The 24625-nt window shown below is 39.3% G+C and overlaps 1 protein-coding gene across 4 annotated transcripts in view; it reads left to right on the top strand.

Annotated features, from left to right (window-relative positions):
* Nucleotides 1-18589, top strand: part of ARHGAP29 (Rho GTPase activating protein 29) — a 95962-nt gene extending 77373 nt beyond the window's left edge. For 3 of the 4 annotated variants that reach the window (XM_028732720.2, XM_028732719.2, XM_028732724.2), the window contains 17 exons: nucleotides 118-182; nucleotides 592-702; nucleotides 809-889; nucleotides 1435-1620; nucleotides 1828-1965; nucleotides 4221-4411; nucleotides 6161-6324; nucleotides 6696-6824; nucleotides 8828-8926; nucleotides 9845-10008; nucleotides 10768-10956; nucleotides 11053-11190; nucleotides 12633-12865; nucleotides 13206-13518; nucleotides 13612-13720; nucleotides 13949-14059; nucleotides 16569-18589. In XM_028732720.2, the coding sequence (XP_028588553.2) occupies nucleotides 118-182; nucleotides 592-702; nucleotides 809-889; nucleotides 1435-1620; nucleotides 1828-1965; nucleotides 4221-4411; nucleotides 6161-6324; nucleotides 6696-6824; nucleotides 8828-8926; nucleotides 9845-10008; nucleotides 10768-10956; nucleotides 11053-11190; nucleotides 12633-12865; nucleotides 13206-13518; nucleotides 13612-13720; nucleotides 13949-14059; nucleotides 16569-17458 (3311 nt within the window). In that variant the 3' untranslated portion in view covers nucleotides 17459-18589. The remainder of the gene's footprint in view (nucleotides 1-117; nucleotides 183-591; nucleotides 703-808; nucleotides 890-1434; nucleotides 1621-1827; nucleotides 1966-4220; nucleotides 4412-6160; nucleotides 6325-6695; nucleotides 6825-8827; nucleotides 8927-9844; nucleotides 10009-10767; nucleotides 10957-11052; nucleotides 11191-12632; nucleotides 12866-13205; nucleotides 13519-13611; nucleotides 13721-13948; nucleotides 14060-16568) is intronic. The other variant, XM_028732723.2, reaches the window with a different exon arrangement.
* The last annotated feature ends 6036 nt before the right edge of the window (nucleotides 18590-24625 follow it).

Genomic DNA, 24625 nt, shown 5'->3' with positions numbered 1-24625 from the left:
CTGAAATATTTGTAGCAAAATAGTGTCTGTGTACTGTTAAATGAAGACTACAGAGAAGTTTATGCTTGTTCTTGCTGCTCTCACTCACTACGTGAAACTGGTCTTCCTTCCCTACAGAAATGGAATGTGCTAAAAGCCTGGCAAAAATGGCAGAAACAACTAAAGCTATTGTTGGCCCTCAGGTGAGTGTTCACTTAATAAAAATGCACTGTTAATAACACACACTTCTATTGATCATGGAAGTTCCACTGAATTCTTCTTTGCTGTTTCCTTTATTTGTAGTTTTTTCTATTTAAATTCTGATGAATATTCTTTTAGCTTATTTTTTGCTACTTGAAAGTAAGAAAAATTAAGCAAACTTTTTTCTTTTGTTTTACAATACTTTATGCATTGTTACAAGTGCAACTCTGGAACTAGGTTTTTTTAACTGAACATTTTGTCTTAATAGAATGAAGGTTTACATAAGGGTATTGATGTAATATACCAACTTAATTTTGTCACGGATCTGTCTAAAGCACTTTTCCCACTTAAATCAGTGGGAGAATTTGACCTAGAAGAATACTCTACTAATTTACATGTTTTGGCTTACAGGATTACATGCCATTCCAATCAATATTCATAAATGCATTCCAAAATGATGTAGAGAACAGTCAGCTCTGGCAACAAACGGCATCAGCTCTCCAAACTAATAAATTTGTTCAGGTAAAACCAATTCTATTTAAAAGCATTTTTACATGCATAGCTCACAGGCATATATATTTTAGTCATTGACATTTCCTTACACAGTCATTGGATTTCTCTCATGTAGCCACTCCTTGGAAGGAAAAGCGAACTGGATAAACAAAGGAAGGAGATCAAGGAGCTTTGGCAACGAGAACAAAAGAAAATGGTTGGTATATTGGAACATAATATGTTGTGGGGGATGTCCATCTGCTTGCACAATGAAAATCTTCTTCCCCCAACATCCCCCTGTATTCCCAAAATCTGCTTTGTAGGTTTGGGGAACTTGTGGAGCTGATTTAGGGAGGTGCAGGAGGAGAAGCCCCATTGCATGAGAAGACTTCACTCATACTATGTGAGACATCACCCTTTGTTTCAGATAGAAATTCTAAACTTCCAAATTTGCCTGCAGAGCATACAATATAGGCATTCAGCATATATTACTTACTGTAATTCATTGAAAAGGTTTTACATATTTTAAAAAAGAAAGAAAAATCCACTAGTTACAATTTTCTTCACATTTATGGCATAAAGGCCACCAGTTCCTATGCTTACCCATACTCCCATTCCCACAGCTCAATGTCTGGATGATGATGATGATGATGATGATGATGATGATGAACAAGCTTTGAGTTAAAATATAATGTGTTGCATTTCTCTATTCTACAACATTGAAACTGCTAATATTGAGATGCTTTCTTTTGGAATGAGCAGCAAGAACTGGAATCCACCGTTAAAAAAGCAAAGCTATTATATCTTCAGCGGCAAGATGAATATGAAAAGGCAAAATCATCAACTGTTCGTGCTGAAGAGGAGCATCTGACCTCCAATGGGGGTATTATTAAAGATGTCAGTAAACTTGAGAAAAAACGAAAACTTGAAGAGGAAGCTCTCCTAAAGGTAAGAAAACTTCTTTAGATATGTTAGCAATGAAATGCAGTGTTACACTAGTTCTTGGAAAGATGTGATTCATAGGACATGTTGGCTGGTACTTATGAAATTATAAAGTGCTTTCATTGTGGACTGTTAAAGGTAGGGTTTCTTCAGGTATTTTAATAGGAAGTTTCTTCACCATCACTCATTCTTTACATGTTTAATTTGTTGTAGGCTGAAGAAGCCAATGAACATTTCAAAGCCAGCATGGCTGAAGTTGAAGAAAAACGAAATGATCTAGAAAATTTCAAAAGTGATGTCTTAACCCAGCTACGGGAACTTGTTTATCAGTGTGACCTCACACTTAAAGCTGTAAGAATGTGTTCCTTGTGTTCTAGACTAGAAGAAAATCATTATTGTTGGAATATCATGTGTGAAAATGATTTGATATATATCTCTGAAGCATTATGGCCAACACTGCTGGTATATTGACTAAAGCAATCATGTTGGTTTTATTTGGGCCAGCCTATAAGCTGTGGTGTAATAGTAGATCATGAACAACCCATGCTTCTTCTACATTTATTGTTTTAGCACAAACCATAGTTTGCCAAGCTGCTTGAATTAGAACGCTGTGCTTAGTGTTCGGTCTCCAACCCAAGATTGGAAACCCACTTCAAACCATGGTTTCATATTCTGGTTTGGAAGACTCGGCAATTATAGCATGCCAGTTCAGATGCCCTGACAAAATCATGGTTAATGCTAAACAGGAAACTGATAGGAAAGCCATGCAGAGAGGGGAAACAGGCAAGTCCATGACTCATTGCTCATCCTCCATACCCGTGGTTTGCAGAACTGTCTTAATGGTGTCTCTATGATTGTTTCATTCAGTATATTAGTAATTTTTAAAAGTAGTCTGGAGAACTATCTAAACAGAGCCACTTGCCTAGTTCAGAGGTAATGGGGAACGATGGTTTTCCACAGTGCTGAAAGAGCTGCAGCAACCCTTTGTCTTGTGCACCCCCTGCTCTCCACTTTCCCCACTGTGAGTCAGAGATCAGAAATGCCAGATTCATTGGTTTTTCTTTACTGTATGTGCATTGGTACTAAGTAGAGAATCTCTTCATGTTCCTTTATCTTGAAACAACAGTGAGCCAACATTCAGAGCCTTACCTCATAAAGTGGCAAGTGGGGGAAAATACAGCTGCAGCTTTGGCCTGCCTTACCTTTGACTTAAAGCTTCTGTGAATTGATTGATAATAGCTTGTAGTAGATTAAATAGAATACTATTGTTCCTGGCACCCCGTTTTTGAAGTCTGTCAAGAATTGAGTGGTTTCCGGGTACTATGATGTCAAGCACTCTGCATCTCATGAAACTAGACAAGCTTCACACAACATGTGGCAAAAGATGTTTGTGAATGGTTTGTCCATGAAGTTATTTATTTCATAAATTGGAATATCCATCTAGATAACATAAGTTTCCACAGCTTAATTATAGCAAACCATTCATGGAAGGCAGATATCAGGAAGACAAGCAGAAGAGTTCACGAGGTTGTGTATTAGTATAAAGTGTCCATTTGTCTTTGGGAAGAAAGGCCTAGAATCTTAGATGATAAATCTGTTTTGTATACATACTTGCTATTTAACTTTAGTGGATGAACTGTACTATGATGCATTCTGTCTGTTAAGACTTACATCAGCTTACGTTGAATTGAAGGATACAGCTTTTTTGTAAATGTGGATGATACCGAAATGGAAGGGCATTAAATTTTAGCATTAAATTTGTTCTGCAGCTATGCCTTGCATATTTATCCTTAACTTTATAATAAATGGGGGGCAACCTAAGCAGCATCTTGGATGAGAGGCTGGTCCATATCACATTTCTAAATATGGAAGCTTGAGTCTTCTAGTCAAACTGCTGTGTACCAACTACAAACACTGCAATTTGTTTATATTCCCTCTTCAGATTTCTGAATACCGAGAGACTTAGTTTTTCAACATTTTATAGTTTTCTTTCTTTTTTTGGTCTTGCTGATTAAGTAAAGTTTCCAAAAAACATTGGTTTCTATCTAAACCAATTCTTTCATGAGTGAAATGCAGTTTCACTTGTGCAAAGTGGCTTCCATGAGATCTACCAGTTCTTCTTCGCATTACAGCTCCCTGTGTTATGCTAGAGGGTCTCCCAAACCTTAGGAAGGGTTTTTTCAGGCATTTAGGGGGCTTAAGCAAGGTTTGGAGGGAAGAACCTGTTGTATAAGCAGGTTTACACTCATGCTTCTTTGTATCCAAACCATTACCACTACAGGCAATCAGAATTCACCCTTTCACTGACTTCTATCCATCAGTCTCACAAAACAGAGGTTGGTTTAACTATAAATACATCTTGCATCCACATGCTTTCTTGAAACCTAAGTATACTGACAGAAGGGAAATGGAGGAGTTTAAGAAAAGTTGAGCAAACTATGACAGAAAGCTGTAATTGTGATTACTGACATACAGGCTAGTTTGTTTTTTTAATACCTGAAAAAAAATTGTGAACTATTTTTGTAAGTTTTAAGAGATGCGGGGAATATTTCAAACCTTTGTTCCTTGAAATAACTCTATTTCAAATATCTTTTTGTTCCACCCAGGCAACAGTTAACCTGTTCCAGATGCAGCATGCCCAGGTTGTGTCTCTACCAGTTAACTGTCAGTCCCTCTGTGAGAGTGCCAAGCTTTATGACCCAGGACAGAAGTTCTCAGAATTTGTGAAGAATTTGCCAAAAGATGATGTTCCCATTGAATCGGGTTCCTTTGAAACTCAGAGCTCCCAGGTTGGAGGGTGAGAGCTCAGATACCATCTTCGCTTACTTGGCAGCAAATGTGAACAAAATGCTAGAGGAATGTAGATAGAAAATAAAAGAGAGAAAGAACTTGTTACTTTAATAAGTCAGGCATTGTTGAAAAATGAATGGAAATGGGTCCTAAAAGACAGGTGACTTTTCATAGTGTAGAGCAGAGTTTAGTATTTGTTGTTGTTTTTTGCTGAGGATTTTTTTTTTCCATTTAGCCAAAAAAAGAAAGATATGGAGAAGGTACCTCAGCTTGCACAAGTTCTTGGCTCTCACTTAAGTTCGTTGTCCAGCCATTTGCGGCAACAGTTGATGTTTATCACTATGTCTATTCTTGTTGCTGAGCATGAGAATTTGGGACAAGTGGGACTTGCAACAAAACATACTGCAGCGTGAAGAATTCCTGGTCAGGATACTGCATTCTGTTACATCCTCTCTCCCATTTTCCAGTCGTCATCCTCCCACCAGAAAGTCAGCATTCTGTGGCTGTTGAAGATGCTCAGTCCTCATTGAGATGTTTTTGTGGTTCACCCCTAAAGGCTACTTTGTCTTTAAAAATATTGTACATTAAACCTTGGGGTTTCCAGAAGTCTGCTGATAACCTCCTCTTTTGAGCATGGGTGGTGCCATTTAGATTACATAAGCAACGTTCCCTGTCTGAGTATTGGAAATAAGGGGGTAGAATGATGGAAGCAGTATTTGAAGTTAGGCCTGTGGGCTCTTATACTGCTTAACCTCTGCAAGAAATTCATAAAAAACCTGGAAATGTTTTATTTATAAAAACTTTTTTTGCAACATTTAATATCAGTATTAAGTCAGGTTTGGAACTTGATTAAATACTCATTTTATGTTTTCCGTTTCAAAAAAGCTGAATATAAGAAAATGTAACTCTTTCAAAAGTTCTTAACGTAAAGCTTGAGGTTATAATAGCCAAGAAATTCAAAGTTAGTCTTGGGATACTTGTCTGTAGACTTCCTGCCTGTCATTAATTTGTTTTAAATCTATGCTCCAGCATTTCCAGAGATAAAAGGGACTTTCACATGCACTTCAACTAAGTCATCCAAAGAGAGCACCTATTTTAGTCTTTTGTTTTGAGCTCTCTCATGATAAATTACTATTATGATAGATAACTAAGTTGTTAAGGCTATTACTTAGGGAAACATGGGCAGCTTCTGTTGTGCTGGGAGGAGAAAAGCTGATTAAGCATAGACTTCCTGCTGCTGAACATGACTAATAAGCTCTTTCTGCATTTGGATGTTGTGGATTTTTTTTATTATTATCTAAAATTAGGGTGCAAATATAAGAAGGCAGTGGAAGTTGCATTTGACAACTTAATTACAAAAGTCCCGTGCAGAATTGGTATGCCTTACACCTCAATTGCAAATTGAATCAATCAACTCTGCTGATGGATAAATGCTGTAAGCACCAAAAGCTTACATTTGAAAATAAAATACTGGATGAAACAAATTTCATCCTACCACAGAGAGTCCCACAACTAACTAATAAATATTATATGCCCTTGTTCTTTGTTCAAACACATACACTCATTTCATTTCAAAACAAGGCAAAAAAGCACAAAATCCAACTCAGGACATGCTCTAGTTGGACTAACCTGTCCCCTCCATCTACTATCTACTGTCCTGTGGGAACAATTCAGGAGATGGGGGCAGGCAAAGAGCCTTGGAGCCTGCTAGGGGGTGGATATTTCCAAAAATTAAAATGTGTTTTCCTCTCCCCAGGGTTTTCAGTAAACGATCAAACAATGTCCATGCATCACAAGGAAATTTATCCCAGTGCTCAGGAGATTTTCCTGCTCAGTTACTAGAAGACATCACAAGTCCAAGCTGTCATCGATCTCAAAAGATTGGAGAAAAAAGATCATCAAGCACCACAGATGTCTCTGGTAATATTTTAGTAGGTTTCTAAATCTTCATGGTAAAGTAGTCTTCCTTTAAAGGTCACTACAGTAACCCATTGCCAGTACTCAGATGGTTATTGTAACAAACAAAAGATCATAATTAAATTAAGACTTTTTAGGTTATTGGGGTTTTGCTTTCTGTTTTGTTTTATTTTTCACTGATTTTTTATTTTAACAGTACTTATTTTGGCAAACCGGATAAAATATGACTAGAAGCTGAATAAGTTTGTTCTGCTTCCAGCACAAACCAAGCAGCAAATGTAGAAAATTGTTGAAATGCTTGTAATTTAATAGTACAAGGTTGGCTTTAATATTTTATTTTACCATTTGAGTTCATTCTTTTTCTTTTCTTACAGCTGTGCGTGGCCCCCCACCATTCAGATCCTGGTCAGTTGGTAACCAGAGTGGAGGAATGTGCAGTGATTCTGAAAGTGCAGGAGGAAGCAGTGAATCACGGTCTGTAGACTCTCCATCTGCAAGCCCAGGTACAGAGAATATTAATTTTCAAACACTAATAAATAGTATCTATTGGATGAAATTTCCAGTTTCAGCGGCAGTGGGCAGGGGAAGGCATAACTGCAGTGGACTGACAGACTACCATCTGGGGCAGAGGCTAGATGTTTGGCCCCTGTCCTCCATTTTAGTTGCCCCACTCTCTGATCTAGTAGTGCTGTTGTTGAAGGCCAGGCCAGTTCATGCTGATCATGTGTAGCCATAGTGCATAACCAAAACTGGGATGGGTAAGCTGCTTGGCCCTGACCTGACTTAGCTGTGCCTATGTTGGTAGTCAGTACAGCACCAGGCTTGACTGTGGGGGTCAAGTGGTGGCGTTGCTATTATCCATAGAAGCACCATCTCTTTTCCCAGAAAGCTTCATTTTCTTGGGATGGACTTAGAGAGTCTGCATTGGTTTGGGGTCAGAGAAATGGACTGGGGGTGCTTCTAATTTATTAATTACCCTGTTACCCAGCAGCATCTCTGAGTTGGCTGTGATGGTCTCTGGTGTGGCATTGGAGGACCCAAGGACAATAGACTTGGGTGACATCAATATCCACAGAGACTGCAGTTGGGCCAGCTTGGGACTTCATGGTCTTGGTGACAGCCATGGGGCTGTGTCAACTGGTCATCAGTCCAGCACATTATGCAGGGCACACCCTTGAAGTTGTTTTTACCTCCAAGTGATATAAGGGATGGACCAAAGATTGGGTGGTGTGTGTGTGTGTGTGTGTGTGTGTGTGTGTGTGTGTGTGTGTGTGCAATCTTGTCATAGTTGAACCATTATCTGGTAAAGTTCGAACTAGTGGTGACAGTTTCCTTCCCTGTAAGGGTGGTGGGCTCGTTCGGATGGCCCACCCTCAGAGGCTGATGTAACCTGAGGAGTTCCTGAATGCTCTGGGGGAATCTTTGGTATTCTGGGGAGCTTTGGGCTATGGAAAATCACGTGAAGACTAGAGTGCAAGTGGGGCAAGTCTCATTCTGAATCCAACTGAACACTGGCTAGTGCTCATAATCATGCCTACTATGTGGCAATGCAGATTGCGAAGAATACTAATTTTGTAGCTTGCGTTACCTCCTCTAGTAGCTGGTTGACAGTTTTATTGTGAACCGTCTGAAAGTTACTGACTCCCATTGTAGGTCTGCTGTGACCAACTGACTAAACCCTTTGAGGATAAAGTCACATGACTTTCAAGTGAACTTGACTCTTCACTTGTTGCAATTCCGGATGAAGTACCCAATGCCAAGATCAGTGATATGTTGTGGGATCAGTTTTAGCTTATGCAAGCAGCTGATGTGGACAAGGTGTTGATGTTCACACACCCAACCACATGCCCTCTTGACCCCTGTCCCACCTGGCTTATTAAATATAGGAGATGGAGTTGCAGGAGGTCATACTTTCTGCCTTGAATGAGTTGCGGATGTGGCCTCTCCTATAGAAACCAGCCCTGGACCTCTTGGACTAGAATAACCATCAACCAGCTGCAAATACCCCCTTTGGGAATGGGGAATAGTGGAGAGAGTTGCGATAGGGTATCACCTAGCATTCTTGGATGACAGATAGTTTAGATTTGTTTCAATCTGGGTTCAGACCTGGTCATAGGACTGGATTTCCCTAACAGATGACCTTACAGAGAGCTGGACAAGGAGAGTTTGTCCTTTCTCTTGCTTCTTGATCTTTCTGTGGCTTTTGATACCACTTACCATTGGAATAGGGAGCACTGTGATAGCACAGAGTAGCACTGAGATAGTGGGATTTTTTAGCCCCCTGGCGTTTATGGCCTAGTAAAATTATAATAATCTTTTGAATGCCTTTATATACTTGTTTTTAACTGCTTTTGTAAAGAATTTCAATGTTTTATTTCATATATTTTGTAAACTACTTAGAGGTTTTCTGACATTCAAGCAGTATATAATTTTAAAATAAATAGATAGATAGAATTAAATAGGCGGCTTCTTTTAAAGTCTGAAAAAAGCCTTGCCTCTTTCATAGGGGACTTTAAAAGAAGGCTTCCCCGGACACCATCTACTGGTACCATGTCATCTGCGGATGATCTCGATGAAAGAGAACCACCTTCACCTTCAGACTCTGGTAATGTATCTTCATAATTGAATTAATAATTTGCTGCAAGTAGGCTTCATGGTATTAATCATATTTGGATGCCCTTCCTTGAGTTTTGTTAGAAGAGAGTAGGGAACCAGAGATAATTGGAATGTTTGCCTCGTCGGATCAAAGAAGTAGATTAGCGTATCCTCTCAGCTTAACATACACTAAGAACTGGAACTCTTTTCTCCAGTTTAGAAAAATTTAGGCTTAACTGCTTAGTTATAATGCCAATGTTTCTGCTAAATGCCTGCTTGATAGCAGAGTGGAAAGTAGTAAGCAGCTTCTCTTCTGGCTTGCATGATGCATTGGCAGGAAACTTCAAAGCCCACCATATGTTTGAGCTTGTAGAAATGCATGACTGGACAAAGGTTATTTCCCCCCCCAAAAAAAACAGAAGTACAAGATTGGGAGCTATTCCATATAATTATTAAATGATTCAAATTGTTCCTCAGCCCTTCTAAGGCTGCAATCTTCTACATGCATGCTCAGGATTATGGCCTCATGTTAAGGCCTCATTTCAGAGTATCTGAGTGGAAACATGCAAATATATTAGGAGGTAGAAAAGTGTGAGTGTGTATGTGTGTGTACCCACACAAAGATGTCTTTTTTATTTCCCTTGGTACATTTTTTAAAATATACAATTCAGAGCTAGTCCTGTACAGTCAACGACCATTTCACTGCTGTCACTGCTTGCAAAGGAGTGACAGATGGGAGGCCCCACTCACCTGTCAAAATGGCCCACAGGCAAGCCATTACAGTATTGTATATTCTTACAGTAGTGACCCCTGGGTGTCGTTTTATGTAACCAATAAACATATTGCAGTGTATAAAGAACTTGTTTTTCTATTATGCCATTCCCCCCCCAGTACATTAAAGAGCTAATAATAGAATTTGTGTTCTAAGGTTTGAATGATCTAGCATCTGAAATGACCAGTTCACCTGGACCTTTTCGAAACACGATTCTATCTAAGGCAGCACAAACCCACAAACTGCGGAAGCTGAGAGCTCCGTCTAAATGCAGAGAATGTGATAGTCTGGTGGTATTTCATGGAGCAGAGTGTGAAGAGGTAAGAAATTCAAGCATTGTTTGGCTTCCTTGGGGGAGGCTGTGTTGCTGCAGTCAGATCATGTGAAAATTTTGCTCTCTGTAGGTTAAAGGGCTTCTTTCACTATGAGGTGCTCTGGAGATGTGAGGTAACTGATTTGAAGCAACCAGTGCTGGTGTCAGGGCATTTTGCGCCTTAAATGAACTCCCAAGTTGCTGCTCCCCTCTTCACTCATGACCAATTGAATGGCTCAAACCCCCCCCCCCCAAAAAAAAACAAACCTCTGATAGGTTATCCAGGCTTCAACCTGGAGCTCATTGAGACTAAGACCCAAACTACATGTTAAATGGGAAGTCCATTATAGGTTCTTGCGATTTTTTAAAAATGCAGCTTTGGGGGTTGCCAAGTGGATTGAAGTAGTGACATGTTTTCCTGTGTAGAGATAAGCACTATGTGGGGAAAAATGTCAAGTGCAACACAAATGCCTGTTAAGTTTATACATAAGTCAACTGGAAACTTGTTCACCATTTGACCCTTGCCCATCTTGGTTTATTAAGGCTGCATGAGCAAAACTGAGCCCTCTCATTATTGTTGTGATTAACGAAGCTTTGGCAGAGAGGTCAATGCTTGTATTTTGGATCTGCCCCTTTTAAGAGCCTATTAGACTCAGCCGATCTAAAAATTATCTGCCCTTTTAAGTTTTAGGACAAGATGCTGTTGCTCTGCTATCATTTTGAACTGGGTTTGAAAGGACCTTCATTTCTGTTACATTTCCTCTAGTGTTCACTTGCCTGTCACAAGAAGTGCTTGGAGACTTTAGCTATTCAGTGTGGACACAAGAAACTCCATGGAAGACTTCATCTATTTGGAGTTGAGTTTACGCAAGCTGCTAAAAATTCCCCAGACGGCATCCCCTTCATCATAAAAAAGTGCACCTCTGAAATTGAAAGCCGAGCCCTAAATGTAAAGGTAAATATTTAGTGAATAGATGAATCAACACCCTTATCTTTAATTTAGCTTACCTTTTGGTTTTGCAAGTACTTACAACTTTTCCTTATATAAAAGGGTATATATCGTGTGAATGGAGCCAAATCAAGAGTTGAAAAGCTTTGTCAAGCTTTTGAAAATGGAAAGGACTTGGTGGAATTATCTGAACTCTATGCACATGACATAAGTAATGTTCTTAAATTATATCTTCGCCAGGTAAATATGCATAATTCTCTTGTTTCATCTGACTAGCAAATTAAGTATAAATGGGAGGCTTGCTGTTTTTTAGTCTTTCATATGTCTGAATTTTGAAACACTTGGTGGGAGGATTCATCTTTGAAGCTGCTGCTTACTTGTTACTTACACCCAGTGGATAGGGAAAAGGGGCAAGTAATACTCCTAAAATGGTTAAACTTTTTTTGTCTCTGAGCCAATGAAATTGCTCCCTACTAGCTTATGGGGAGACATAGTGCTGGGTCCTAATTCCGACGTATTAACCATATAAATGTTAGATTTTCAATACTTTGTATTAATGCTAGGTTGCAAATTAGCTTCAGTTTTTTAAAAAACTAAGCTGTATTTTAGTAGCTTCTTTTTAAGTAAAACCTGTCAGGTGTTGCACACCATTTGTTTTAATGGGAGACTTCCAGAACTCCCACCTAGAAGCAGAATACAAATAATATTTGAAAACAAAATAAATGAGAACCTTGAATGCCAGAATAAATGTGGATACTTCCTCTTTTTCCTGTATTACTAAAAATATAGTGGAAATTTGTTGAGGTCTGCTTGCGAAGCTGATTTTTGTGTGACTTGATCCTAGACATCTGTTGGAAACTTGTAATTAAAATATTTTGGGCCACTATGAGAAAACACTTGTGTTAAATTGCTTTTGTTGTGCCACTAAAGCCAACATCACTAAAATCAGGCAACAAATTTGACTGGCTGTGGATTTTGGGGAGATTATTTAACAAGCTGAGATGTTGAAGCAGGTTGATTCCGCCACCCAAGAAGCATTCTAATCCTTCAGAACATGTTCCTTGAGAAGCAAGTTGTAATAGGCTGAAAGCACTTGCCTTTTTGCCAGTGAAGCTGTTTTGACATTTTGCATGGGCCACAGGCGATACCTAACTTTGCTGAAGGTCAAGTGAGAATGCTGTTTGCCCATACTCAATATGAAAAGGGTATTTTATATTCTTGAATCAATTACAAGGGTTTGGTTTGATGGGGTAGTTTAAATTTAGCAGCAAGTGTACTGAAAAAGACTGTTTTCTCTCTGTTCTCTATACCCTATCTGTGGGTGTCTGGTAGGTATACAGAAGAGGAGACTTGCCAGTCTCTTTGATGTTGTAAAAAGACAGACTAGTGTCACTCCCTATGGGACTCTTGTTGCTGTATTCCTCTTTTTAAAATATATACTATTAGTGAACAAGTAAAAAAACTAACATTTCTGTTAATTTGGATTTCTTTATTAATAAATACCACCTCATTTGCTTTCAGTATCTTACTTACGCAGAGGCTAAGTGACATCAGTAAAACTAAAGCTCAGAAGCCTCTCAAAAAGGAAAAGGAACTAGACTAGACATCAGGAAGTAATAGGAAGGAAACAGTTGAATTGAGCTAAAATTGAAGTCTGAAATTTCTGACGTTCTTTCCCTCAGCTCCCCGAACCTTTGATTTTGTTTCGACTTTATAATGAATTCATTGGCCTTGCAAAGGAGAGCCAAAGTATTAATGAAGAACTGGATATGAAACGGATGAGCCCCAGGTCCAAAAAAAGACAGTCAGTGTGTATTGAACTGAATAGGATCATTCTTAAAATCAAAGATCTACTGAAACAGCTGCCTGCACCAAACTATAACACACTCCAGTTTCTTTTAGGTCATCTGTACAGGTAAGGGAACTTCAACTCAGCCTGTACATATACATTCAGAAATATGCCTTTAGCATGGGTTTATTTGTTAACAATAAAGATCTGTGCATTTCTTGTAGCAAGCAGTATTTTTGTTGTGTTTCTAGCTGGTGGTGTGAACATATTAATATTAATGAGGCTTAATATTTCCTTCTCTCTTTTTCAACTTGTCAATACTAATTGGATGATGACAGTGATGATGATGATGATTAATAGTGAAATTAATGTGGAGATTTGAGTAGTGTTGGTTTTGTAGTGAATGTACCATGTTGGGTTCGTAGCAATGTTCAAAATCCTCTCTGTATTTTGTTCTTTTATGCAGGGTTACTGAGCAATCCGATGAAAATAAAATGTCTGCCAGCAACCTTGGTATTATATTTGGCCCAACTCTGATCAGGCCACGTCAGACAGATGCTACCCTTTCTCTCTCTTCACTTGTGGACTATCCATATCAGGCCCGGGTAGTTGAGCTCCTCATTACCTATTATGAGAAGATCTTTGATATTTCGCCGCAGCCTTTGTCACCTGCACCTCGGTTAGAAGACAGCGCTGCTTGCGCTAAAAGTATTTTAACCGCTGAAGATAGAGATCCATATCAGCAACGAAAAACGTCGCCCTGTGTTGCTGTGAAAGAAGTGAGTGTCTGCTATGAAACAATAACTTTCATTTACTGCATTGAACTTGTGCTAGTGTATTCAGCCAATTTTTAATATTGCTGTTATTGACAGAGCATCCAGTTGGTCCAAAATGAGAGGAAGGATTTAGAGGCTAGTATATCATTTGAAGAACCAGATGGCAGCAAAGACACCCACCAGAATTCTGATGTATTAGTGACAGGTTAGTGCTTTGCATTTCTACAGTACAATAGATGGATGGAAAAATGAAGCAGAAGTTTTATTCACATGTTCACTGCATGTCATTCTTCATTAAAGGGCCAAGTATTGACATTTGCTATGGAATCCATAGAGCAGATTGAAAATGCATTGGGCTTATAGTCACTATCACACTAGGCTTTCCTGTTGAGATTTAACTGTTTATGTTGCTGGCTGTGTTCCTATTTCCTAGAATGGAACTCCAAACTTGGACCTAAACAGAGTCTTGGCAGAAGGAATTCTCCTTCAGAACCATCTCCTATCTCAGTTTTAGAAAACCACATTGCACCAGCAAAAGAGCCAGGTCAGTTTCCTGAATTGCAAGTATTCATACAGCTATCTTGCTATCCTTCAGGTTCCTGTATGTTCAGGTACAAAATAAACCTTTCGTTATTACCACTTCTGTTGGTGCAATCAAAAGAAGCCAATTCTCAGTTGACAGCTTACTGTCTCAGCACATGACGTGTGTTTAAAAAGCACATTGTTATGAAGCCTTTTCAAAGGGTGGTTATGCTGCTTTTGAGTTATTGGCCATGTTTGGACAGTCAGGTCTCAGTTCAATAAGTGGAGATGTGAACGAGCTTCATCTGTCTACATGCAGCTGTTTTACTCAACCCTTTACAAGAAAAGGGAAACAAGACAGGAAACTGCTGTTAGCCATAGCTTCCCATTACATCCTAACAGCAAGCAAGCCTGAAAATGAAGCCATGGGTTAAAGTTGGCTTCCATATCCTGATTCGTTTAGACAACATTAATCATAATTGACAGTTCAAGCATAACAGGAAACTGTTTTTCAGTGAAAAAATGCCTTGAGTTCCCTCAAGTAACAGAAACCTGAAGCTAATTTGCTTTGTTTAAGTAGATAAAATGTATGTAATTAAGAACTGTGCAACACAAAGGCATATATAGGCCTATGAATAAGAGCATGGGTAGGCAAACTAAGGCCCGGGGGCCAGATGTGGTCCAATTGCCTTCTAAATCCGGCTGCGGATGGTCCGGGAATCAGCGTGTTTTAACATGAGTAGAATGTGCCCTTTTATTTAAAATGCATCTCTGGGTTATTTGTGGGGACTGCCTGGTGTTTTTATATGAGTAGAATGTGCACTTTTATTTAAAACACATCTCTGGGTTATTTGTGGGGCATAGGAATTCGTTCATATTTTTTTTCAAAATATAGTCCATCCGTCCCCAAGGTCTGAGGGACAGTGGACCGGCCCCCTGCTGAAAAAGTTTGCTAACCCCTGAATAAGAGTATAGTAAGAAGTATAGTAAGAGACCTGTTGGTTCAGACCAAAGACCTATCTAATCTAGCATTCTTTTCTCAAAGTGATTAACCAGATGTTGATGGGAAGCCTGCAAGCAGGCCATGAGTGCAATAGCACTCCTCCTCCTTGTGAATCCCAGCAACTGGTGTTCATAAGCATACCGCAAATTGTATTTAGAAACGCACTGGAGGTTGTGGTTAGCTATGACATACATGCCTAGTAGCCATTGCCAGCCTTATCCCCCCCCCCAAAATGAATTTGTCTAAAACCCTTTTTGAAACAATTCAGGTTCGTAGCCTACTTGTGGTAGAAAATTCCATTGTTTAAGTATGCACTGTGTGAAGAAGTACTTCCTTTTTTTGTCTCATTAATCTTCTAACATTCATCTTCATTGGATGTCCCTGGGTTCTAATATTGGGAGGGAAGGAGGAAAATTCCCCACCCACTTCATAACTTTACATAAATAGACGTTTATCAATTACTAATTTTCTTGCATTATACTAATGATACCTAGCAAAGTTTTTATTGGTGGTTGCAAGAACAAATGAGCCCTATATTCTAAACAAAATGCTTGATTAACCTGGAGGTAGGCTGTATGAATTGTGTATTGATTTGTAATGATTTGTTGGGTCTCTGGACCGTAATAAAGATTGATTGATTGAGTAATGATACCCCTAATGTAAATAATCTTGTGAGTGAGGGATAACAACCATTTTTTCACTCTGTTTGAAAGAGAATAATATGGAGAGGGATAAAAATCCAAAGCAGCTGTTTAAAGCAGTATATTTATACTTGCTGGCCCGATATATTTGTCTTGTATTAGCTTTTTCCTGAGGTCTGTATAAAGGCTTCCTTCCTTCCTTTCCCAGAAGAGACCTTTGATTCCTCCCAGGCTGATTTATCCTAACTATTGGGTTGTTCTTGTGAAAAATTTGATAGAAATAGGACTAAGATTTCTTTTTGATTCATATCCAAAACTCTTTAAATGGAAGCTTCACCCATGGCTTATATAGTACTATAATCCTAAACTGTAGGTATGGATCCAGGTACAAATCTGGGTGATTGGGTTCTGCAGTCTTTAATGCAAACTGTTCTACTTAAACTGACTATGCAAGTCCTTAGTCTGCCTTATGGAGTAATAACAACCAGCAGGAAGATGAAAATCTCTTTACCTTTGTGGCCTGCAGGTGTCAAATCCTTTAAAACACTATGTCTGGCACTTTTTATTTTATTTATAAAAATATTTAAATACCGCTGTATCATAAAAATATATAACAGCCATTTGCAACAATATTGAAACATAAAATCAAACAATAAAATCATAAAAAGTTAAAAACAAAAAGAAAAGCAAACTTTAAAAATAGCCTGGAATTAATATGGTCTTGAATATAATGGCAATATTGGTGTTCTCTGTTCTCTGAGAGGTGTGATATTCTAAAATATACTTAGTTGCATTTAGAGACCAGTTTGATTTCTGGCTAATGTTATTCAAAGTTAATGCTTTCTGATGGCAAACTGACAGTCAAAATAAATGTTTTTCTTCCTTAGGCAATGCTGTGGCTGCAGTTTCAGATCCAGATAATGAGCAATCTCCCCCTCAAGTTGAAGATGGTGTTAAAGCCAGTCACCTTTTCAGACCGAATCGTCAAATAACCAAAGTTCAGTTACGCACTCATAGGACAAAGCCAGTTGTTCGTCCTGTGAGTTTACCTCTAGGTCAAATGCTTCCTCCCTGTGTTTTGAATGAGAGAAACTCACGAAATGCAGGTCTAAGTACAGAAAATATTGGCAGAAGTCCTGTAATTGAAGAAGTTTCCGAGACGCAGCCACTTCCAGCTGTAAATGCCGGCTGTAGGCTTTCTTGCTTTGACCCACAGACTCTGAAGAAAACTTGGGACAAGCAATATAAGCAGTATGATATGACTGCAAGGACAGCAATGATTGTGACTAACATACCCCAGGAGAACCGAACACATGACTCTGTAAACTCAAGTGCCTTAACTACACATAGCAACCTTGCTAGCAACTCAGTAAATGCCATACTTCCCAATAAGCCATATACGGTACCTGTCAGGGCTGCAAGGGCAACAGCAGAAGGGCATTCCTCAGACTCTAATACGCTTGCTGCTTTCAGAACACCGAGAACTTTGCAACCACCACCAGGGACATTCTATAAGCCACCACCCATCAGTAAGGCCAAACAGAGCGATGAGAGCTTGGCACCCAAACCATATGCAGCAGTCGTCAGAGATGAGACTCCACAGCTAGTTGTGAACCCCGGGCTTGTCCAAGGCTCCTTGGGCGGCTCTGGCCAACATGCAAAGCAACAAAAACCCACTTCTGAAGCTCTTTCCCCTACAGACTTGAAGCCCACCTACCAGAGATTAAGGCCAAAGAGGATGCAAGAACTAGAACACAGGGAAGCTCACTTTGTATAGGGTAACAACTGCTATAAAACCTTTCAATGGGGGACTTTTTTTTTTTTTTTTTTTGGGTAGAGGATTTCATCTTCGTGCCATATATTGGAATTATTTTTATATATGCCTGTATAGACTTTTAAAAATATGGGATGTGTTTAAAAAAGAAAAGAAAAAAGCTGTGAAGAACCATGAAGTTATTTTTTTTTTCATTCATTAGATTTTTCTCGGAGAGTATTTAAATACATTCCAAATATAGACAAAGTTAATAAGGAGGCACATTCAAAAGCCCTATAATCAAATTTCATGTGTGGGATTGTACTATTGCTTGCGAAAGGCAATTTATTATGCATGGGTGCAGCAATGAAAGTAGCCACTTTCTCAGAGTAAATGATTTGTCAAGACTGCAGGGTATATGAAATACAGCTACTTTAATTTAAGAATAAACCAAAGCTTGAAGCAGTGCTCTAAGTGTCTGTAATCAGTTCCCTCCCCCTGACTCTGTGCAATGAAATGCGCCTGAATAGATTATGTACTGGCCAGCATGGCCTTTGTATATTGTGTGTGAATATACATATATAGTTTTATATACCAATTGATTTTTTTTTTACTATCTATGTTGTTGCTTAAAAGTTGTTTGTACAGGAAAGATGCATTATTAAGCTTTACTATAAAGATATTTAAAAAGTGTTCTCATCCAGTTACCAAGTGGTTTAAATGCACAAAACCTAGCTGGCTTATTGCCTTTCAGTTGAAAATAATGTGGAAGTTCCTTGTTACTAATAAGCTATCATTTCCCCCTTACAGTAGGAAGCTCCTTTTATTGCTTGGTATAGATGAAGAATATAGGTCTGAGATTTAGTGAAATAGATAAAAATAACCAAAAAGCCAGCATTTAGTAAGTGCATTGAATGGTTTTTCACTCTGTATTAAATTGTTTTTATATGTACACTGTTGCTTTAAAAATATACATTAACATGTTAATGTTTCACTGACTCCATGTATTCTATTATACTTCATCTTACTGTATATAGAGCCATTTACATGTTAATATAATATACCATGTATCAATATATACACTCAAGTTTCTTTAAAGTTATTCTGTACAGTGGGTTTGTATTTCTGTTGCACATTAAAATGCTGGTAATGCTATGAGTAAATCTTAAAAGACAACAGTAAATGGTGGGGGAACTTTCTTTTAACAAATCTGCTTTTAGACAGATATTTCAAAATGAAAAGGGGTGGATGTCAGTACTAAATTAATGGTGTATAAAACCTTTATTTCAGGGGTGGGGAACCCCCAACCCATAGGCTGGAGAGAAACTCAGCAAGATTTTATCCAGCCTCTGGGGGCCCTCCCAACCATCAAGTCTTCAGTACGGCCAGAGGGAGAGCATCATTTATGATGCTGGTAGACAGCCTGTCTTGGTAGGCTGCAGATTTTCCTGACATACTGATGAAAAACAGTATTCTTCTGGAGGAAAGGGGTTATTGATATGATGTAATGGCCTGATTATGCTTGTGGATATTGCTGCAGTAGTTCATTGTAGCATGTATGTTGTTTCCTTCTGTGCTGTTACATTTGTTATAATTTGTTTCTGCATACCTGCATTTAAAGAAGTCGGTACTCTCAAGACAGGTGTGGCCATACATATTGTCCCGCTTTAGCCCTAAATGGCTTATCACTTCTGAAGTAGGCAGAAGGAAGTGGCCAAGCAGGATGCGGCTTCCATGAGTTATTTTATTGGAGTTATTTGTGCTTCCCCATTTGCAAAATAGTTCCAAGGTGGCTTGGAACATAAAAATACAAAACAATAAAAAGCAGGAGGTAAAATGCAAATGCTTTCTAAAAGCCAGCTGAAAACAGAAGGACTGCCTGAATGACAAGGATATTGGATGGTAATGTCTGTGAAGTGTCGATAATTTGGGTGTTGCTGTTGAAAAACCTCTTTCTTTGGTAGCCACCTACTACCATTTAGCTACCTATGTTCCACTTTTCACATGGGTTGAAGCTTGTGGATCCTTTACAGATAAATAATCATGCATCTCACCATAGTCTAGCCTAGACTATGTTAAGAATATGCATAACTAGCCAGACCATATTGGTCAAGGAAGGGGTATAGGTGGAACACCAAGGTAAGTTGATGAAATGCATTCTGAACTACTGATACCACCTGAACACGTCCAAAATTAATTATAGATGTAAAAGCATTCTCAAGCTGTGCATTTGCAACTTAATTTACCCTGTGGTAATAGCCCTCTCCCAGGAGCTTTTTTAGTAAGAGGGTGGCACCACGGCTTGGCAGGGGAATTACACTGAATATTTGCCATCTGTTTTCACAAACTAAGATTTAAAAAGGCCCTCTGAATATGCAAAACACCTGAAACAGCAGAGAATGTGAATACCATAAGGCACACAGGACCCAATAGAGATTGAGGCAATTCTTTAAGCATCAGTTCAATTGAAGCAATATGACAACCCCTCAATCACGCACATCAAGTCAGCTTTCTGATGCTATTGCATATCTGCAGTAATTCAGTCAGATAATGCATGTCAATGTGATTGTCATGAGTTCCTTTATTTGCAAAGCAATATAGATTTCTTCATAAACCATGCAGCCTGTGGTATCTATCCCCAGCCAAAAGGCCTTGTTGAAAATGGAATATGACTAGTTAAGAAACTACTCCCCACTCCGGGGGAAAAAATAGTGACTGACTCAAATTTATTTGGCCTTTCTCAATTACAGGGTTAGTTCCATGCAACACTGCATTTCCTCAACAAGCAGCTTTGAACAGAAAGCTCAAAGCACTACTGATTGGACACCAATCACAATCGGGACTGACATTCTGTGACTTGTCAGTTGTTGCAAACTCTTCTGCACTAAGATTAAGTTATTAAAATGTGCGTGGTTGGTTAATGTGCAAGATTCATACAAACCAACTGTTAGTTTTAGTGAGTTTGGTGTACTTTTTCACAGCTGGAAAACATTACCTTTATTATGACTTGAAATCATTTTGCTGTGCAATGTACTATATAATATCCATATAGTATGAATGTATGGGCTACACTTTCAGATTGTAGTTACAGCTAAGTTACACACTTCAGTGAAATTCATTTCAAAAATACTATTTCCCATATAAAGATCTGTGTGTAGGGAAAAATATGAACTAACTGCAGGGAACTGAAATAAAGTATGTTGCACCAATGTAAATGTCAGCAATAGACAGGGCTTTTGTGTCAATCAATGGGCTGTGTCACCAAAGAGCCAGCAGTTTTGCCCCCCAAAAATTTGAAAAACTGAGTACTGTATTCTACAGTGTAACCTTTATTAAGCACAGTAGCTAGAAGAGGAAAACACTGAAACCCTTGGTAAAGGTAAAGGGACCCCTGACCATTAGGTCCAGTCGCGGATGACTCTGGGGTTGCGGCGCTCATCTTGGTTTATTGGCCGAGGGAGCTGGCGTACAGCTTCCGGGTCATGTGGCCAGCATGACTAAGCCACTTCTGGCGAACCAGAGCAGTGCACGGAAATGCAGTTTACCTTCCCACCGGAGCGGTACCTATTTATCTACTTGCACCTTGACGTGCTTTTGAACTGCTAGGTTGGCAGGAGCCGGGACTGAACAACGGGAGCTCACCCCGTTGTGGGGATTCGAACTGCCAACCTTCTGATCGGCAAGCCCTAGGCTCTGTGGTTTAGACCACAGCACCACCCGCATCCCAGTTGAAACCCTTAGTACATTCAGAGTAATCTGCCCTGTAACTATGTTTAAATCAAAATCACATAAAGTACAGTAACATAATTTAGACTAAAATTTAAAAGCTTTATTGTAGGAAGCTCACATTGAAGCATGTATTCTCCTAAATATGCACCCATTAGATGGCAAAACACATCTCTCTCCTGCATCTGATGGGAAAAGCAAATTCTAGCAACCAACTGTAAACTTCTTGGTGAATATGCTGGTATAAAATACTGTCTGTGTACATGGTAAGAAGGTAAATAAAGCTTAACAGAAGTGGAGTGACTTTACTAAGCTTCAGGAAAGGTCTGAGATAAGGCTAGAATCCCATTCTCTTGCACCCTTAGTCCAATTTTCCAGCCAGTAAGCTACAGTCTAGCCACATTAATAAGTCAGAAGGAAGTCTGCAAATAATATTAAAGAAAATACATGAAAAGGGGGCCTTGTCCAAAAGGAAGAGCTCTGATTTTCAGTCCAGTCCATTGGGAGAAAGGGTCACTGGTGAAGTTTCTGAAACCTGTTGTTTGCCATCTACTTAGTTCTTGAGTTTTCTGCCTTGTCACTGAACATAATATTCCGTTTTGCTTTGCTCAATTTTTTCCATCCCATTTTCCCAACTTTGGTGTGCTCTAGGATTGACTCCCCAGCCTCAGGGGCTCCTCTTTGTTTGTTTAATGTATTCATATCTCGCATTTTCCTCCAAGTTGCTCAAGGTGCTCCTCATTTAATCCCCACAACAACCCTGTGAGGTAGGTTAGGCTGAGAAGTAAAGGACTGGCAGAAGGTCAAGTCTTAACACTGTTGTAATAGGGTCTCAGGTTCCTTTAGCTCTGCTAAATCTGGACAACTCTCAACACAGAGATGTTATCATAGTTCGCTTGCCATTTTAACATTGCCATTACGTCAGCTGTGCAGGAACATGAGTGCCAGTGTGTGTTTAGAACTTGTGTGCTGTAGAGCTGGCACAACAAGCCACCGCTGTCAGATTTGCATGGTAATTACATTCTATATACTTAACACTGAACTCACCAAGTGCCTCTGAGACTTTGACGGGGTACTGGCTTCTATAACTTCCTGACCTAATTAGTCATGACAAATGTGTGTGCGTGCTTGGTTTTGGGTTTTTCTTTTCTTTCCCTCCAGGGGTTTAGAGAGCTCCTGAAGCCATAGCCTCAAATAATATTTGTTAAAACACAACATTAGTTTAGATCTACAAATAAATATTATGAGAAGTCCGAACTTTTTCCATCATATGCGCTATGCAGTGTTTGTGTCTAATGCAATGGTGCTTAAACTCTGAAAACAGAGCTGCCCCACATGAAGCTGAGGATTAAAGCAATCTCCTTACAACTGAGCTGTATTATTTTGTAAGTGCTCACTGTTCTTGAGATGCATTCCTCTGCAGTCATGCTGGACTTCCTTTCAAAACCTCTTTCAGTTCTCACAGCAATGCAATGCCTTTGATGGAGATCTCATCACAAATGAGGTAAGCTTGAAGACAGTTTCTTGTCGTATTCCTAATTGGTGCACTCTTGTTTTTTTAAGACCCCTCATTTCTGTAATACGATGAGTGTCAAAACTGGATGTGTTTGGATTTTAACATATAAGGTACCATAAGCTGCTCTTAAATCTGATAACGAATAAAAATATATTTATAAAATCAAAATTGCAGTATAAAACAAAGAGAAGAGCACTTTAGGCTGTTAAATCAGCCATCATGCAAGTGGTAAACATTCAAAACAAATCTGTACATTTCATTTTGGTGTGACCAGGAAAAGTCATGTTTATGTATTTATATCTATAGGCCAGCTTTCTGTCTTACCCCTCTGAGTAAGTTGATAAATAGACAAAACAGCTAACAAGTTTGATCTGAAATACAAAGAATGGATTCTGATCATCTACATATTTATTAGATGCTATTTACAGTGACCTCATCTAACAGCAGCAATTCCTCTATAACAGAATTGGTGAAAGAAATTTTCTTGGTCCTGGGAACGTAATTTGGGCATAGGACTAAAATACCTTGGTGATTGCTCTACCTCATAATTTGACTCTTGTATACGTCCTCCAAAAAAGAGCCTAGCCAACTAGATGGAAATCTCAGAAATCCATAGATGAATGTTTTTCAATACTGTACAAATTTTATTCAATACTAAGAACACATCCAGAGAGTGCATCCAGTATGACTTTTGTATCTCTTTTTTCAGTCCTTGGAACAGTAGATCCACAAGCTGTAATCACAAACAGCCTTTGGATGGGGCCAGTTGTATAGTTCCCTGGGATGAATCCTAAAAGTGCTGCCCCACTTTTTGTTACATGAGTTCCCCATTGAGAAAGACACAATTCTCTCTAGACTTCAAATGGTCTTCACCTGTAATTTATTAATTGCATTTGATGAATTTAATTTAGCATTTGAGTGTACAGCATACCTGAGAAGGTAAGGGTAGTGGCTGCCAAAAGCTGCCCAGTACATCCTGGACCCAAGTCATGGCATGAATCCAGGTGGTTTTGGCAACCTTTCCACACTAGTTTCTGAACCTTTAGAATAAAAGATGTTAGTAGTTACAGGTCACCATGTCACTGTGTTATAGTTGTTTGAAAAGTTTCCAATGCCGGTATTCCTTCATCTGAAAAGGATGCATGACGTTGGAAGATGGTCTGTTCTTGCCTCTGGTACTGGAGGAGTTCACCCCATTGTTCCTAAAATCATGTGTGGCCTAGAGCAGTACAGATTACCCTCTGAACCACATTTAGCCTTATATGTCAATCATTTAAAAACGTGTGATAGTTTCCCTATGCCAAAATGGGATGCAGACATGGCTGAATGAAGACATGCCCTCAGGCCCATTTGGCTGGCTAACTACATGTCAGTGATAACATTAACCTAGCAAAATGCTACCCATAGGTCAAGGTGAGGAAAGTTGTGGGCGTTGTTGGACTGCAACTCCCATCATCCTTGTCCATTGGCCATTCTGGCTGGGACTGATGGGAATTGGAGTCCAACAACATCTGGAGGGCCACAAGTGTCCCACCCCTGCCTTCAGTTGTGAAAACAAGAGACATCTTTGTTCCAATTCATGAAGGTCACTGCTGCTTCTGCTGCTTCTGCTGCCCCAATGTGATATAACAACAAGCTCTCCTCAGTTCTAGCCACTAAAGACAAGCTCTCAATGGTTACTCTCCTTTTACATGCATAAAAAAAGTAAAGGGACCCCTGACCATTAGGTCCAGTCATGACCAACTCTGGGGTTGCGCACTCATCTCGCTCTATAGGCCGAGGGAGCTGGCGTTTGTACGCAGACAGCTTCCGGGTCATGTGGCCAGCATGACTAAGCTGCTTCTGGCGAACTAGAGCAGCACACGGAAACACCGTTTACCTTCCCGCCAGAGCGGTACCTATTTATCTACTTGCACTTTGATGTGCTTTCGAACTGCTAGGTTGGCAGG

Source organism: Podarcis muralis, chromosome 5, assembly GCF_964188315.1.
Source record: "Podarcis muralis chromosome 5, rPodMur119.hap1.1, whole genome shotgun sequence".
NCBI classification, from domain to species: Eukaryota; Metazoa; Chordata; class Lepidosauria; order Squamata; family Lacertidae; genus Podarcis; species Podarcis muralis.
Note: the sequence above shows the minus strand (reverse complement) of the source record. Positions and strands in the feature narration are given on the sequence as shown.